We start from the raw sequence: 16,417 nt of genomic DNA, 5'->3' as shown, positions 1-16,417 counted from the left end.
TGAAAACCTTTAAGAAAAATATGTTGGTATATGCTTCCTGCTTCTAATACTAGAGCATACTAGGTCCACCTCGTCTACCCGTCCTTCTCTGATGTCATTGGTTATCTGGTTTTTCCCTAGGACCTCAAAAATGCCATAATTTATGGAAGAGGAATTTTTAGTGTCTTGTCATTTACAATTTAGATGAACTGAGAATGTATTTGTCTCTGAAAAAGGTCATTGAAAATTTGGGAGAGGCAAGAAATTGCACATTATATTTTTTTTGTTGTTCAAAGTCTCAGGATAGTTCACCATGCCTTGTTAATTCTACCGCTAACAAATTTGAAGTGAGATGGTACATTCATACTTCTTGAATATATAGACAGACATGTTAAAAAAACAGCAGCAATACCTTAAAAAACAACCCAGTGAACTTAGGATAGAATGAGTACTCACCTATGCACATCTGTGATAAAGGCTTTTCTGTTTGGAACATCATGATGCTGTGACTTGGGAGCATGCTTTCTTTAGCCCTTGAGATAACTTACTGTCTGAACAGAAGGCTCTCCTTCCTTCACTAGAGAAGCTAATCACTCAATTTCAGATTGAAGAAAGGCTGTCTCCTAAATTAAGCCTTATAATTTTGCAAAGGTGTAAAAGTGGAGAAAAAAATGAAAATAAACACATCTTTTAGCATTGACTCTTTTTTAAAAAAAAAACAATGCTAGTCATCAAACCCAGGGCCTGTTGTACCCCCTAGGTTACCCACCACTGACTACATCCCTAGCCTTGCTTCTCTTCCTTCTGTTTCTTTCTCTTTCCCCACCTCTCTTCTTCCTCTTTCCCTTCCTCCCGCATTCTTCCTGCTCCTCTATTTTTCTTCTCCTCTTCTTCCTTCTTCACCTCTTCCTCCTCCTCCTCTTCTCTCTCTCTCTCTCATTTTGGTTCTTTGAGACAGGGTTGCTCTGTCCTGGAACTCACTTTGTAGACTAGGCTGGCATCTACTCACAGAGATCCACCTGCCTCTCTGCCTCCTGAGTTCTGGGATTAAAAGTGTGTGCCATTGCTTAGCTTCCTTCTGTTTCTTACAACCAGGTTTTTTATGACAAATGTGTGGAAAAGATTATTATATTTTAAATATTCTGATTGTTTTCTGGAGAATGGTGAATGTTTTTGTGTTCCCTTTACTAAGTCAGATTAATTCATATTTAAATGAGGAAACCGGAAGTCATTTGGAGCAGTATGTCCTTATTTCTGACTTACAAGCAGTATGGGATGATTAGCTGGGGTATAGACATTTTCTAGTGTATCCTTGATTCCTGTTCTTTGTAGACACACACACATTTTAAAATAGGAAGCTAGCACATAGCCACTTGGCGAATATGTTTGTATGTGTGCTTTTTTGTGGTATGAGAGAATACACCATTGTGAGGTAACTCAATACTTCAAAACAAAACAAAACAAAAACCCTGAACACCTAAATTTACTCACCACATCTAGGTTAAGAAATAGAAATTACTAGCACCTCAGAAAAACCCGCCTTTCATATTCATCTTTACTCACTGACAATGGCATCCTGTAGGTTAATTTTATTTTGACTTCTAAAAGGATAATTTTGTCTATTTTTCTGCTTGATACAAAGGAACTAATACAGGAGATGCTGTTTTGTTTTTTGCTTCTGTTAAATGTGTTATAAGGGCCATTCATGCTATTACTCCTTCGATCATTAACATTGCTGGAGAGTATTCTTTTTTTCTTTCTAATAACAAGCATTGGAGTTGTTTGCAGTTTGGGCTACTATGGAAGTGATGTTGTGAAGTTCTAGTGTTGTATTATTGGTACTGGGAATAGAATTGCTAATTAACAGGCTATGGGTAGTTTTATCTTTAAAAGTTATTATAAAACATTTCAGAGTTAATAATACTAAGATATATTCCCTCAAATCTATATAATTTGCACTTTCCCTTTTCGTTTGAATGGTTCTACTGAACTGTTATTGAACCTCATTATACTTTTTGGTTTGCATTTATTTTTTTTTATATAAAGTAGGAGTCAAAAGCAGAAAAGATAGCTCATTGGATAACAGTGTTTACTGTACAAGCTCCTGTATTTTTCTAGTCACAGTTTTTTGGCTTTCATTATGAAGTCCTTAAACACTTTCTACATTTGAGATCTTGGTGCTTGGTGGTGCCTACCACTTTTCATTGAATTAATACTTTATATTTATATGCTTAGCCAGCTGATTCCAATATGTTCACTCTGCTGTACAATCTGGCTAATCCCAGAACATGGGACAATGGTGTTCCTTTCTGAAGATTGTTGCCAGACACTATCAGAGACTGACGCTTATGAACTATAGACCACATCCCTTCTTATCTTCAAATTCAAGACTGTTTCCTTCTAGGATGTTACTGTCTGAGCTGGAGGTATAGCTCAGTGGTAGAGTATCTGCATAAGGCCTGAGTGTGATTTCCTAGCACTGCTCTCCCCAGATGATAATGTTACTTTAAGAAGCAACACTAAAAGTAGCTAATTTTTAAATATTTTGGTGCATTGGACGTAGGAGAAAACAAGTAACAGGACAGGAGCCTACCGCAGAGGGCCCCTGAAAGACTCTGCCTAGCAGTGTATTAAAGCAGATACTAAGACTCATAACCAAACCTTTGGCAGAGTACAGGGAATCATATGAAAGAAGAGGGAGTTTGTATGACGTGGAAAGAATAGGAGCTCCACAAGGACCAAATATATCTGGGCACAGGGTCTTTTCTGAGACTGACACTCCACCAAGGACCATGTATGGATATAACCTAGAACCTTTGCTCAGATGAAGCCCGTGGTAGCTCAGTAACCAACTGGTTTCCCATAGTAAGGGGAACAGGGACTATTTCTGACAGGAACTCAATGGCAGGCTCTTTGACCTCCCCACCCCCCAAGGGAGGAGCAGTCCTGCTAGGCCACAGAGGAGGACTTTGCAGCCAGTCCTGAAGATACCTGATAAAACAGGATCAGATGAATGGGGAGGAGGTCCCCCCTATCAGTGGACTTGGAAAGGGGCAGGGAGGAGATGAGGGAGGGAGGGAGGGACTGGGAGGGAATGAGGGATCGGGATACAGCTGGGATACAGAGTTAATAAAATGTAACTAATAATAAAAAAATAAGATAAAAAAAGAAAAAATGATTAAGTAAAAACCTAAAATATTAGATACAACAGATAAACAAAACTATATTATAAAACTATAGCAATTCTTAATATTATGAAGTGGAACATAATTTTCACTAAGCCTGAATAAGGTGCAAGCTGCTTATTTACACTCTGTGTCATTTACACAATACGAGAATTAAAATAAGAATTGTAAAGGTAAAAAAAAAATTTTAATGACTCAGAAAAGTAAGGAGTACTCTGTTATAAACACTTGTGTATGGATACCTAAATTTAGCAAGCACATTTTACTGAATTTCTTTCAAAGTCTGGAAAAATGTAGAATTATGGGATGGCAAAGGATGGTTCTACTTTATATATATATATATATATATATATATATATATATATGGTTCTATATATTTATCTTCCCTTGACTGGTTGATGCTGGTTTATATTTTAATTGTCCATATTTTAATTAAAAGTTAATATAATGTGTATTCACTACTAATTCATTATATTTTGATATTCTTTTCTATTGAAAGTATGGATCTGATGGGTGTTATGGTTCACATCTGTAGGCTGAGGCAAAGGATTACTGCAGATTCGAGGCTCGTTTGAGTTATATAGTGAGCTCAAGGATGGCCTGGAACACATAGGGAAATCCTTTCTTAGTTTACATCTTCAAGAAAGTATGGGTCTGTTTGATTTATTGTTAATTTTGTCTTTTGCTCTTTCGTTCAACCTATATGTTTTAACAGGTAATTGTTAAGATTATAGGACCAGAGAGTTTATGCCTTCAGCATGGGCAAAGCACCCATGGTTACTTCCCCCTCTAGTTAATAGTCTAATATAAGTTAGAACTGGCATGAAAGAAGTGTATTCTGGAGGAAAAGAGTATATTTCTTTAAATGCTTGTTTCTAGTCTAGGTGGAGACATAAAGCTTAAAGATACTAAAGGTGCTAAAGCATAGGGGGGATAGATTTGGGGACCCAGCATGTACTTACAGCAAATAATTGCATGACTAAAGTTCTAAAGAATAATGGATAAGTTAATAAAAAATGAATCAAAATAGATCTGAGGAAATTATAATGGAAATGTAAAACTATGCAGTTAACTGGTTGGAAACAGAGTAAGAATGTTTACTTGCCAAGCATATGCCTGAATATCTTCTAAGAGAAAACAAAGGAAAGCCAAACAGGAAAGAATACTATTTAGAAAGAACAGATAAGACTTCCAGTTAGTCATAAAAGTTCTAAGCAAATTAAATAAAAACATTCCTACCCTCATGCATATATTGAAATCAAACTGTTTCAAAGGGCAGGAGATGAGATTCATTTGCAACAGAACAATATCTTGACAACAGAATTTTCTTACATAAAAGTAATTAGGCTACAGTAAAGAATAATGTATTCAGAGTGCTGAGTGGGGAGTAGCTTTGAATCCAAACTGCTGTATTCAGATATTTAGGAGCCAGTGAGAAATGATGCCATTCAAATAAAAAGTGTTTAAAGCTCCCCGCGTGTTATAGAATTAACTACAAAATCAAAGACAGAAGAAGACAACTGAACACAAGACAAGGGAGGAGGTAAGCATCAGTGACGAGTGCTAATAAGATGAATGCTTGGGTAAGCACATATGGCTGACAAGGCTGATGACCGGAGTTAGTCTGTGGGACCCACATGGTAGAAGAATAGAATCAACTGGCAAGTTGTTTTATGACTTGCATGAGTGCTGTGGCATGCATGCAGTGTCACACATACTAAAAAAGTCTAATAAAACCATTGGTAAGGCAAGAAGTATGAAATTGGTAAATTTATTAGTGAACTTAAACAAATACTGGTTAAGGGTGTTTTAAATACTAAAGAACTGAAATACACGCTAATGAAAATTTTAAGTTCATTGCCACATTGAAAGGAAAATAAACTGAAACTGAAAGTTGTCTTTTTTTTTTTTTTTTTTGTGGCATGGTTTCTCTGTGTAACAGTCCTGGCTGCCCTGGAACTCACTTTGTAGATCCAGCTGGCCTCAAACTCACAGAGACCTGCCTGCCTCTGCCTCTGCCTCCTCAGTGCTTGCGTTAAAGGTGTGTACTACCACACCCAGCTAAAAGTTGTCTGTGAGTAAAATTGAAGGATAATCAGAGAAAGGACAAAATAGAGTGTATGCTTTACCAATGAGAAAATCTGGTAGGAGTCAGATCTCTGTAGGAACAAGGCTATAGGGGGGAACAGCCTTACCAGGCCACAGAAGATGACAATGCAGCCATTCCTGATGGGATCTGATAGACTAAGATCAGAAGGAAGGAAAGGAGGACCTCCCCTATCAGTGGACTTGGGAGGGGCAAGCGAGAAGAAGGTGGAGGGAGGGTGGGGCTGGGAGGGGAGGAGAGAGGGGTTTATGGGGGGATACAAAGTGAATAAACTGTAATTAATAAAAAATAAAGATTAAAAAAATTAAAAAAAAGAAAATAATTTAAATATTTTCTGAGCTAATGCTGAGAGAGGGAGAATGTTTTCTCCAAGGATGACCACCCCCAACTGGTAAGCCAGTACTAATCAGTCAACCCTAATTTTGTATATATACAAGCAACACTAAACAGACTGTGAAGCTTGTATTTATGTATTTAGGCACATGCATGTAATTAAATAAAAATCGGCCATGATTTTGAGAAGGAGTAAGGACAGGAGTATATAGGAAGGATTAGAGTGAGAAAGAGGAAAGGGAAAATGATATAATTTAATTAGAAAGTCTAACCTCCCACTTAATCATCAGCTGAAATACCAGTTTCCAAAGACATTGAATTTTACAAGGAAGGTATGTTACACATTTTGCATTTGTAAATAAACGATTGATTTTTTGAAAAGCATTTCCACAGCTGTTCATGAATTAATTAGAACACTAAAGAGAACAACAAAACTGAAAAAAAGTGAAGACAAAAAATACCATAAGGTGGTAGAAATAAAAATTCATGTGTCAGTAATCATAATATCAGTAAATATATTCATTGATGAATTGAAAAGAGAAAGATAATGTTATCCCAGACATAGCTGATAGAGAGTTAGGAAACAAAATATAATTTAATGTAGAGTAGTAAGAGTGAACTTATTGTAAGGAATTAATTTGTAAATTATAGTATGTTTTAGTCCAATTTTCCTCAGAAATTAGGAATGTGCAAGCCAGAAACCACTAAGAATGTAGGTTTATATACCAGCTACCAAGCTTCATGTAAATGTTCTGTTTGGAATCATAGATCATAAAATTGTAAACTAGATGCTTTCTCAGCATACATTGAAAGTACATGCATACTGATCACTTAGTAAGACCAGAAAGTAAACTCAAAAAGTATGCTATAGAATTTGTTATAGACAGTTTCCCTTATTAAATAAAATACAATAAAAATTGAAAGTACAGTAAAAGCATAGATCAGCAATAAAAGTCAAACCTTGGTAGTATGCTGAGAAAGCATCTAGTTTATAATTTTAGGATCTATAATTCCAAACAAAAATATTACATGCTAGCTGGTATACAAGTCTACATTCGTAGAGTTTTCTGGCTTGCTCATTTCTAGATTCTGAGGGAAATGGGACTAAAACATACTGGGATTTACAAATTATCCAGATTTAATGCTGCAGTAGAAATCCAGTTCGTGGTGCAGCTGTGACGACTTACTTGTTCTACTCAGGCGACATGCTGCTTTACTTGATTTTGAGTCTTCAAGCAATGTCTTTTATTCTGGTCCTAACAACATATTGGTAAAGCAGAACATTTATAGGACAGTTGTGACTTTTGAAAATTTAGCTCTGTTAACTCCTTAAGTTTAAAACCATTTAAATTATGCAAATATTAAATTTTGTTACCATGTCTCCAATATTCCTTTGTTGTTGTTACTTGTACTGTTCTTGTGTGTGTTTTAATCTAGGCTATCAAGATGGGAATGACTCAGAAGCATCAGGGCCATTCAGAAGAGGTGGAAGAGGTAGCTTCCGAGGTTGCCGTGGAGGATTTGGTCTAGGAAGACCAAGTTAGTAGTGGATTGCATAAGATGCACTTCATTTGTTGGAAATGATTTTTAAAAACCCTATTTGCACAAAGTTGCTATGAGGATTGTATTAATATTTTAGTAGAGTATCAGATACAAATTAATCACCCACTTCATGTGTCATTTTTAAAAACATGGGTAACTGAATATTAAATTGGAACACATAGTTCAGAAGTTTCTGTTACCAAGTCTTTATAAAGCATTATATATTATTAGGTGTTTCGGAGCCTGGGAACTAAGGCTGACCTTATAAATGAGTGGTTTTCTATTTGGCTCTCCCCTTCATACATTCTTTCACCAACATGGCTTTCTACTTTAAATCCTATAGCTGACATTTTCTAGAAAGAAAGTATTATTTTTCAGAAGTCACTGTTGGAATAGATGTGTTTCTTAAGAGAGTGCATTCATGATTTTACAAACTGACAGTAATACATTTGTAATACTCATTAAACAAATTATAGGATTGAATAAACTGCCCTTAAAAAAAAGGGCCTCCAAAGGGTCTTTACAGGACAGGACCAATAATGTTAGATTTGGCAACAGTAGGAGCAGGGATGATGTTTTGGTGTATAAGCAGTGAAATGATGCAGTGTGCTTTCTTGGCTCAATAAAATTGCCATGTGTGGGGAGGAGAATTTTGTTTGAATATAGCATTGACCCTAACTTATTCATGAAATAACGTTAATTTTTTTGAGGAAGTTATTTGTAATTGAAGCATATAATTTGTAGAGAAATCCTTTTTGTAACACTTAGAAAAATACACATTGTGATTCTTATGCTATTTTATACATCTTTTAACCTATAATACTGTGACTTGGACTTTTTACTAAATGATTGTAAAACCTTGTTAAAAGAAACATAATTGAATTCTCTTTCTTTCAAATAAAGATAGTGAATATGACCAAGATCAGGGGACACAGCGTGGCGGTGGCCTTTTTGGTTCTAGGAAGCCAGTAGCAAGTGATTCAGGTGAGAAATGAAACTATTGCTGAGGACTAATATTCATGTTTTTATGCTTTTAGCAAGAGGGTATGTTTAAGTATACTGAGGCTAGCTCACAATTTCCCCCATTTCCTTGTTAAGTAGGCAAAAATACATGGGTAGTTTTGCCTCTCTTAGAAAACTGGTGTACTATGAATTAATTTTTCTGAGTGGCTAAGAGGTGAGTAGATACTTTTAATTAGAAGAAGGAAAAAAAGGCTTGCATTGGTTTCAAAGAAAGTTTCTGAGGAATAGGGGAAGATGATTTGAGGTGAAATGGGAAAAAGAACATAATTACAAGAGAAAATGTTGGAAAGGTAAGGTTTAAAAGAGTTCTACAAAATGAAAACGAAGGGGCTAGGGGTCATAGTGAAGGGCCGTCGGACACAGCCCTGCTCCCTGTGTGTCTGAGGCTGGGGCGCGGGGGCCTGTCTACATGTGTCGCAATGCAATGTCTTCCAGGCAGTGGCGACACTTACCAAAGAAGTGGAACTGGACGAGGTAAGTTTGCACCTGACTTCTGTCACCTTAAATTGGTTGTGATAAAGGTAACTGTCATTGTTTTTATACAGCTAATAATTAGGAATTTTACATGGCCTATTTAAGTTCCTTCAGGTTATTTTCTTTCTGATTTGGCAGTTCCATTGTAAGACGTATATATGAAAGAAGTATTTGTAAACACATGCGCGTGAATACTTACGGAGTTTTCTTTATAATAAATAAAACCTGAAAATCACCTAAAATTCATCAATAAATAGTTAATAAAACCATAAACTGGGATATTATACTGATATTAAATATTGAGATTTCTTATATTATTAAAATATACTTTTCATTTCATGATCTAAAAATAGAGGAAAGATAACAGTGAACTGTTATATAAATGTGACTTTTTTTTACTCTCAACAAGTTTTCTCCCCAGAGCATAAATATTAAAGTAATGTACGAAACTTAAAATACTTTGCATATTAGTAGACCAATAAAGTTTGTTTGATTTTTGTTAATCATTAGTCTGAAAGCATTCAAAGTCGCAGTCTGCCCCTGGCTTCTTACATTCTTCAATATAGAAAAAAGTTTGTTAAAATCCAGTTAAATCAGATCATCCACAGAAGTTTATAGCTTGACTGAAGGAGAATCAGAAATATCCAGGAGTTGTTGAAGCTATGGGGATATTTGAAGTGTGGCTCAAAGCATTTGCAATATGAGTTGGCTATGAATCTATGGGGACAAAGGATAAAAGACAGCTCAAAGGTGATATATTTTAATGTCAAGTTGACAAGGGATGAAATTATGATAACGTCAGCTTGACAAGATTCATAATCACCTGGGATTCAAACTTACGGTATGTCTGTGAGGAATTTTCTAGACTAGGTTAATGGAGGTCCTGAGTATGTGCAGCACTGTGCCGTAGGCTGGGATCCTAGACTGAAGAAAAAGCAGTTTGCTGTGGCACCAGCATTCATTGCTCTCCAGTCCCTCACTGCTATTGCAGTGTGACCATCTTCCTCAAGCTCCTTCTGCCTTGACTTCCTTGCCACAATGAACTGTACGTAAAGCTGAGCCAAAATGAATCCTCTCTTCCTCCGGCTGTCTTTTGTCCTATCAGTAAGAATGGAGCCAAGGCTCTGCATCCCTTCCTTAATCTAGTCAGGTTGATTGCTAAGCTAATTTAGCTAACTTCTGAGAACTTGGAATTGGGAAAGATTTCTATTCTTCTAATTGATGAGAGTAAATCATTAGTTTGCATGATGGCACATGTCTTTAATCCCAACACTCAGGGAGGCAGAGGCAGGTGGATCTCAGTGAGTTCAAGATTGGCCTGGTCTACAAAGTGAGTCTAGGACAGCCAAAACTACACTGGAAAACCCTCTCTTGAAAAAAACATATATACACATACACACACACACACACACTCTCACACTCACACACTGGTTTATACTGAATGCTTGCCATACTTGGCTTTTTCTGTGAGGGTCTGGAGGTACATAAGTTACTAACTCCCTAGTGAAAATGCTGGATGAATCTCTGAACTGCTCTGATAAATACTTGTGTTGTCAAGACTCTTAACACCAATAGAGAAGGCTCTGGGAAACTTGACCCATGTTCCTCTTTCCTTGGCTGAGTGTGTGCTTTAGTAATCCACTTCAGTATATTATAGCTATGATTGTGGCTGTAATCTGAGAGTTCTCCCAGCAGGTCCTTCGTGCTGGGGGATGGTCTTAGGCACTTCCCAACACACTGTTAGTTTCATTTCTTGCTGACCAGGGAAAGGATTTCAGAGCTTAAGCCGTAGTTCAGTCTATAATCTATATTAAACCATCATGTTGAATACTGAATAACCTTAAACTGTGTAAGATTCTCTCTGGCTACCTTTCTCCCCATCTTCCCATCTTATTCCTCTTCTCTTCCTTCTTTTTTCTCATGCTGGGGATCAGCAAAGCTAGGAACTTGTGCACATCAGAGGAACACTTTTGGCACTGAACTGTGCCTACAGCCTCTATCTCACACACCACTTGTAAGAAGTGACTTTAAGGGCTGGAGAGATGGCTCAGAGGTTAAGAGCACTGGCTACTCTTCCAGAGGTCTTGTGTTCAATTCTCAACTAATTTAAGACTTGTCCTCTTTGAAGATAGTAAAAGTGAAGACTTTCACAGCTTTGTGTTTTAATTACCACTCTGAATTTCTTTACTAGGTGGTTACAAAGGTTTAAATGAAGAAGTAGTAACAGGCTCTGGAAAGAGTAAGTTTTTTTTTTTGTTTTTTGGAAAAAGCTTTGATCTTTATAGTACTGTTTATTTCTCAATTCACATTTATCTTTTTGGTTTTATTCCCTTTAAGATTCTTGGAAGTCAGAAGCTGAAGGAGGAGAAAGCAGTGATATTCAGGGTACATGACATTTGTATTCTCTAATTGACTATATGTTGCATTTCTCTAAGGTTAAAAATATTTAAAAGTTAATTTTAAAACATTAAATTAAAACATTTGGTTAGTGGTTAAATTTAAAAACATTTGCAAAATGAAAATTTTAGTAGTATTCAACAGTGTTTTCTATTTGGTTTTTGTCAGTTTTTGTAATTTTCTTTTTTGTACTTCTAGTCTGTAAAAGATGTTTTTTATTTATATTCCAAGGTCCAAAAGTGACATATATACCACCTCCTCCACCAGAGGATGAGGACGCCATCTTTGCACATTATCAGACAGGCATAAACTTTGATAAATATGACACCATTCTTGTAGAAGTATCTGGACATGATGCACCACCAGCAATTTTGGTCAGTGTATTATTTCTATGTTGACAAAAATATATGGTATAATTCAATTGCTATAAATATTAAAGTTACCTTTTAGTGTTTAGAATTCTTTAATGAAAATTGAGAGGCATTGTTTACCAGTTTCAGTAGGATTGCTGTATCAAAAGAGAAAGTGCTGGAATACTCCCCATACCATATTAGAAATTTGTTTAAATTTAGCGAAAAGGCTACTTTTTCTAGAGATTCAAATGTTCACATCCTAACTATGTGAAAAAAGTAGGTCTTAGGAATTTATTCTTATATATATGGCTGTTTTGCCTGGGTATAATGTCTGTCCATTATGTGCCTGCCTAGTGGCTGTGGTGATGGGGGCATCAGAGCCCCTAGAACTGTAATTACACATGGTTGTAAGCTTCTATGTGGGTTCTAGGAATTGAACTTAAATCCTTTGGAAAAGCGGCCAGTGCTCTTACCTGCTGAGCCAGCTCTCTAGCCATGGTAAGTAGATTTTTGTAAGGAGAATGGCAGAAGCTTTCTATTCTTATCTTCACAATGAGCCTTTTTACTTATCAGAGGTTTTTTCTCTCTCATAGGGTTTAAGGGAGCAAAAAAAAAAAAGTATTTACAAGCAATGTTTATGGGAAGTATTTCCACCATGTCATGAAAATAGGTTCTTGTTTATTTATAGTGGGGTATATTGGTATGTAAAGTGGAATCAAAATTTAAAACTCCCTTAAATGGAATATGTTTATGAAATGATGAGCATATGTTGTGTGCAGTTTATCATTTAATTACTGACTTCTTTACCTGTTTAGACTTTTGAAGAAGCTAATCTCTGTCAGACATTGAATAACAACATTGCTAAAGCTGGCTATACTAAGCTTACGCCTGTGCAGAAATACAGCATTCCTATTGTATTAGCAGGACGAGACTTGATGGCTTGTGCTCAAACAGGGTCTGGAAAGACTGTAAGTCATCTTCCTTTCTCTCTCTCTCTCTCTCTCTCTTTTTCTTTTCTTTTTTTAGAAATGTTTATATTTCATTTCCATAGTGGTGCCACCAGCTCACACTGTCACTAGTTAGTATATAAGAGTCATTTGATAGCCATCCCCACTGGGATGAGATGAAATTTGAAAGTAATTTTAATTTGCGTCTCTCTGGGTAAGGATATTGAACAAACACTTTCTAAGTTTATTAGCCATTTTTATTCTTTGGGAGATGATTGATTCAGTTTATTGCCCATTTATTGATGGAAGCTTTTAGAGGTTACTTAAAATTTGAAGTTTTTACCTTCTGGATAATAGTCTCTCTATATAATAGTATATATCTGGCAAACGTTTTTCTTCGTTCTGTAGGCTGTACAGAAGCCTGGCAACTTCATGTAGTCTCATTAGTCAGTTCTTGGGGTTGTTTTCTATATTACCAGAATGTTTTTTTTTTTTTGGCTAAGTTTTTTTAATTAAAATTTTTATATTAATTACAGTGTATTCATTTTGTATCCCAGCTCTGATCTCCTCGTGCTCTGATTTCCTGGTGCTCTCTTCTCCTCGAGCTCCTCCTCCTTCTCGCCCCTTCCTGTTCTCTAGCTCCTCCCCTCTTTCCTGTCCTCTGGCTCCTCCCATTGCACAACATTGTATCTAGTTGCTTTATTTGTGTCCTCTTTACACAAGAGTTGAGACGGGATGCTTATAGTGAGTATCACAATGCAATATCCAGATTGAAACCAGAGAGTTGGGGGTGGGGAAATCAGCATTTGAATTAACAAGGGTAAGGCATATACATTTTAAAAGAACATTATACCAACAAGAGAGAGAAAAAGAAAGAAGAAAGAAAAATCCTTGCCTATACTTGCATCTTGAAGTGTGTTTTATCTATTTTTACATCTCAAAGTTTCAGGTTTTTCATTAGGGACTTGGATTCTTTTCTAATTCATTTTTGTGCAGGGTGAGATCCAATGGATTTAGTTTTATTCTTCTGCATGTTGATATCTAGTTTCTCCAATATTATTTGTTCAAATAGCCTGTCTTCTTTTCTAATGTATGCTTTGACACCTTTGTAGGCAGTAAGGTATATGGATTTATTTCTGTCTACTGTTCTAACATTGGTTTACATGTCTGCTCTTTTGTCAGTACTATATGCATTTTGTTATGATGACTACATGTCTGCTTTTGTATCAGCACTTTATAGATTGTGTTACAATTGTTCTGTAGTGTTAGAGAACAGGCATTATGTTGCTACAAGCATTGTTCTAATTGAGTGTGTTGGCTATTAGAGATCTTCTGTATATAAATTTTAAGATTTTTTTCTAGTTGTGTGAAAAATGTCATTGAAATTTTGATGGGAATTGTGTTTACTCTGTAAGTATTTTAGGTAACTCATCCATTTGTAAATGTTCCACAAGTCCCTGACAATCTCTATTCAGTATTTTGGAGCTCTAATTGTAGACCTTGTTTAGATTTACTCTAGATATTTATGAATTTTTCTATGTTAAACAAACATTGTATTCTTGTGGTGAAGTGAACTTGGTAATGGCATGTCCTCTTAAGATATTCTTGGACTAGATTTGAAAATATTTCATTAAGAATTTCTGTTTGTGTGTGCCTCAAGGAAACATGTGTATAATCCAAATTATGGTTTTCAGCTTTGTATTCTGCCTGAAGTTTATAATAATAATATTACTAATTCCTGTGATAATTTTATTACTGCTCTTTTAAAAACTCATGTTAACTTTTTAAATGTAGTAGTTCATGTGAAATTATACCTACATTCTTTATAATTAATGTTACTGTTTAGGATACATAGATATGTTTATTTTCTTAAAAGACTAATGTTTTGTTGAGCTAGATTAATTTTGTCAAACATGTTATGTTGAATAACATGACTATGAAGACTTGGGTAGCTCCTTGTAATAGAAGTTATGCTAAGTTCTCAGAAATCTAGGAGCAAGATGGAAGGGGATCTTAAGGGCGATAAAGTAGGATTAGCTTTTGGTAGTGACAAAAATATACATTGTAAATTAATTAATTTAACTTCTAGGCAGCTTTTCTCTTGCCTATTTTGGCGCACATGATGAGGGATGGAATAACTGCCAGTCGCTTTAAAGAACTTCAGGAACCAGAGTGTATTATTGTAGCACCAACTCGAGAATTGATCAACCAAATTTATTTGGAAGCCAGAAAATTTTCTTTTGGGTAAGTACATCTGGAATGCCACTTAAAAAATAGTTCTTAGAGAGTTTTCTCAATTATTTGAGAACTCAATAGTAATAGACTTATATAAATATTAGTATAGTTGAAAATAATACAAATATTGGTATTCAGTAGCTTCCCTTTTCTGATACTAAGGAATGAATAAAGCACCTTGTTTGTGCTAGGCAAGTACTCTATAACTAAGCTACACCCTTTAAAATTTTGGAGGATCTTACTACATTGCCAAGCCTAGTCTTAAATTGAAATTCTCCCCCAGTTTTCCAAGTCACCGATTACAGTTGTCTGCCACTGTACCTGACTTTTTTAGAAGTTAAAATATTTTTAATATGTTATTTCTACATTTATGTATGAATATTTATTATATGTATCCCTGGAGGTCAAAGACAACTTGGAAGTGTCTTGTCTGTTCTCCTTTTACTGTGTGGGTTCCAGAGATCAAATTCAGACCATCAGACTTAAATGCAAATGCAAATGCCTTTATCTGCTCAGTCATCTCACTGACCTTTCTGGTAGTTTGTAATGCATGTTTAAAACAAAACTTGGATGGGGCTGGATTGATGACTCAGAGGTTAAGAGCTCTTGCAGAAGACCATGGTTTTGCTCTTAGCACACACGTGGTGGTCACGACTACCTCTAATTCCAGTGCTAGGGAATCTGATTGTGTCTTCTGACCTCCACTGGCACTGCACACATGTAGTCCACATTTACAACTCAAACACATACACATAAATAAATACTTTCTTAAAACTATTAAGAAGTTTACAAAAGGAACTTTGAATGTCCCTGGTTAATTACCTACTTTTTGGCTTCACAGTGTGGAAAACTACTTTTGTACAATCAAATTTGATTTTAATGAACTCAGGTTTGTTTATATTTATATATGCATTTTATTTTAAAGCATTTTATTTCCTTGGAATGCTGTAAATAAAAACATACTGAATATCTTGCTGTGTAAAGATTTTAAGAAGTATGAAGAAAGATGGCTTAGTTGATGAAGGTGTTTGTTTTGTGAACATGATCTGACTTCAGATCCCTAGTTTCCATGTAAAAGCTGGGTGCAACACTGTGCCTCTGCTGATTTCAGTTTTGGAGGGTGGGGGTGAGACAGGCGCGTCTCAGGAGCTTGTTGGCAGCCAGCCCAGCTAAACTAGCAAACTTCACGTTCAGTCAGATATCCTGATCTAGCTAGTTACAACATTAAGTATCACATCACACTTTGTAATCATTTAGGTTTGGGGAACAGCTTCATTGTCTGTTTCTGGCATACAGTCTGTTATGAGAGAGCAGCCAAGTTTGCAGTGGTCCAGTGGGTTGATTGGACTATGTCTTAGGGTTTCTATTGCTGTGATGAAATACCATCAACAAAAAGCAAGTTGGGTAAGAAAGGGTTTATTTGGCTTGCTCTTCAACAGTGCTCATCACTGAAGGAAGTCAGGACAGGATCCTGGAGGCAAGAGCTGATGCAGAGGCCAGGGAGGAGTACTTTTTACTGGCTTAATTCCTCTGGCTTGCTCAGCCTCCTTTCTTATAGAACCCAGGACCACCCACAATGTGCTGGGCCCTCCCTCATTGATCATTAATTAAGAAAATGCTTTACAGGTAGCTCTCATGGAGGCATTTCTTCAACTAAGGCTTCTCCCTCTCTGATAACTCCAGCTTTGTCAGGTTGTCAAACAAACAAACAAACAAAAAACCCCAAAAAACAAAACAAAAAAACCAGCCAGTACAAACTGCCCATGAAGATACTTAATTCTCCTTAGGAAATGGCAGGAGGTTTGCTGTAAATTCAGTTCTCAGTGAAAGAACAAATAGGAG

General features: G+C 36.1%; 1 protein-coding gene across 1 annotated transcript in view; it reads left to right on the top strand.

The window, feature by feature from the left end:
- Window positions 1-16,417, top strand: part of Ddx4 (DEAD-box helicase 4) — a 59,795-nt gene that overhangs the window by 20,712 nt on the left and 22,666 nt on the right. The window contains exons 7-14 of the mRNA XM_060386153.1: window positions 7,042-7,143; window positions 8,050-8,130; window positions 8,605-8,643; window positions 10,835-10,882; window positions 10,981-11,028; window positions 11,272-11,414; window positions 12,209-12,361; window positions 14,430-14,584. Coding sequence (XP_060242136.1) covers window positions 7,042-7,143; window positions 8,050-8,130; window positions 8,605-8,643; window positions 10,835-10,882; window positions 10,981-11,028; window positions 11,272-11,414; window positions 12,209-12,361; window positions 14,430-14,584 — 769 coding nt within the window. The remainder of the gene's footprint in view (window positions 1-7,041; window positions 7,144-8,049; window positions 8,131-8,604; window positions 8,644-10,834; window positions 10,883-10,980; window positions 11,029-11,271; window positions 11,415-12,208; window positions 12,362-14,429; window positions 14,585-16,417) is intronic.

This window comes from Meriones unguiculatus, chromosome 6 (assembly GCF_030254825.1).
Source record: "Meriones unguiculatus strain TT.TT164.6M chromosome 6, Bangor_MerUng_6.1, whole genome shotgun sequence".
NCBI lineage: Eukaryota > Metazoa > Chordata > Mammalia > Rodentia > Muridae > Meriones > Meriones unguiculatus.
This window is presented reverse-complemented; position numbering and strand designations above follow the sequence as displayed.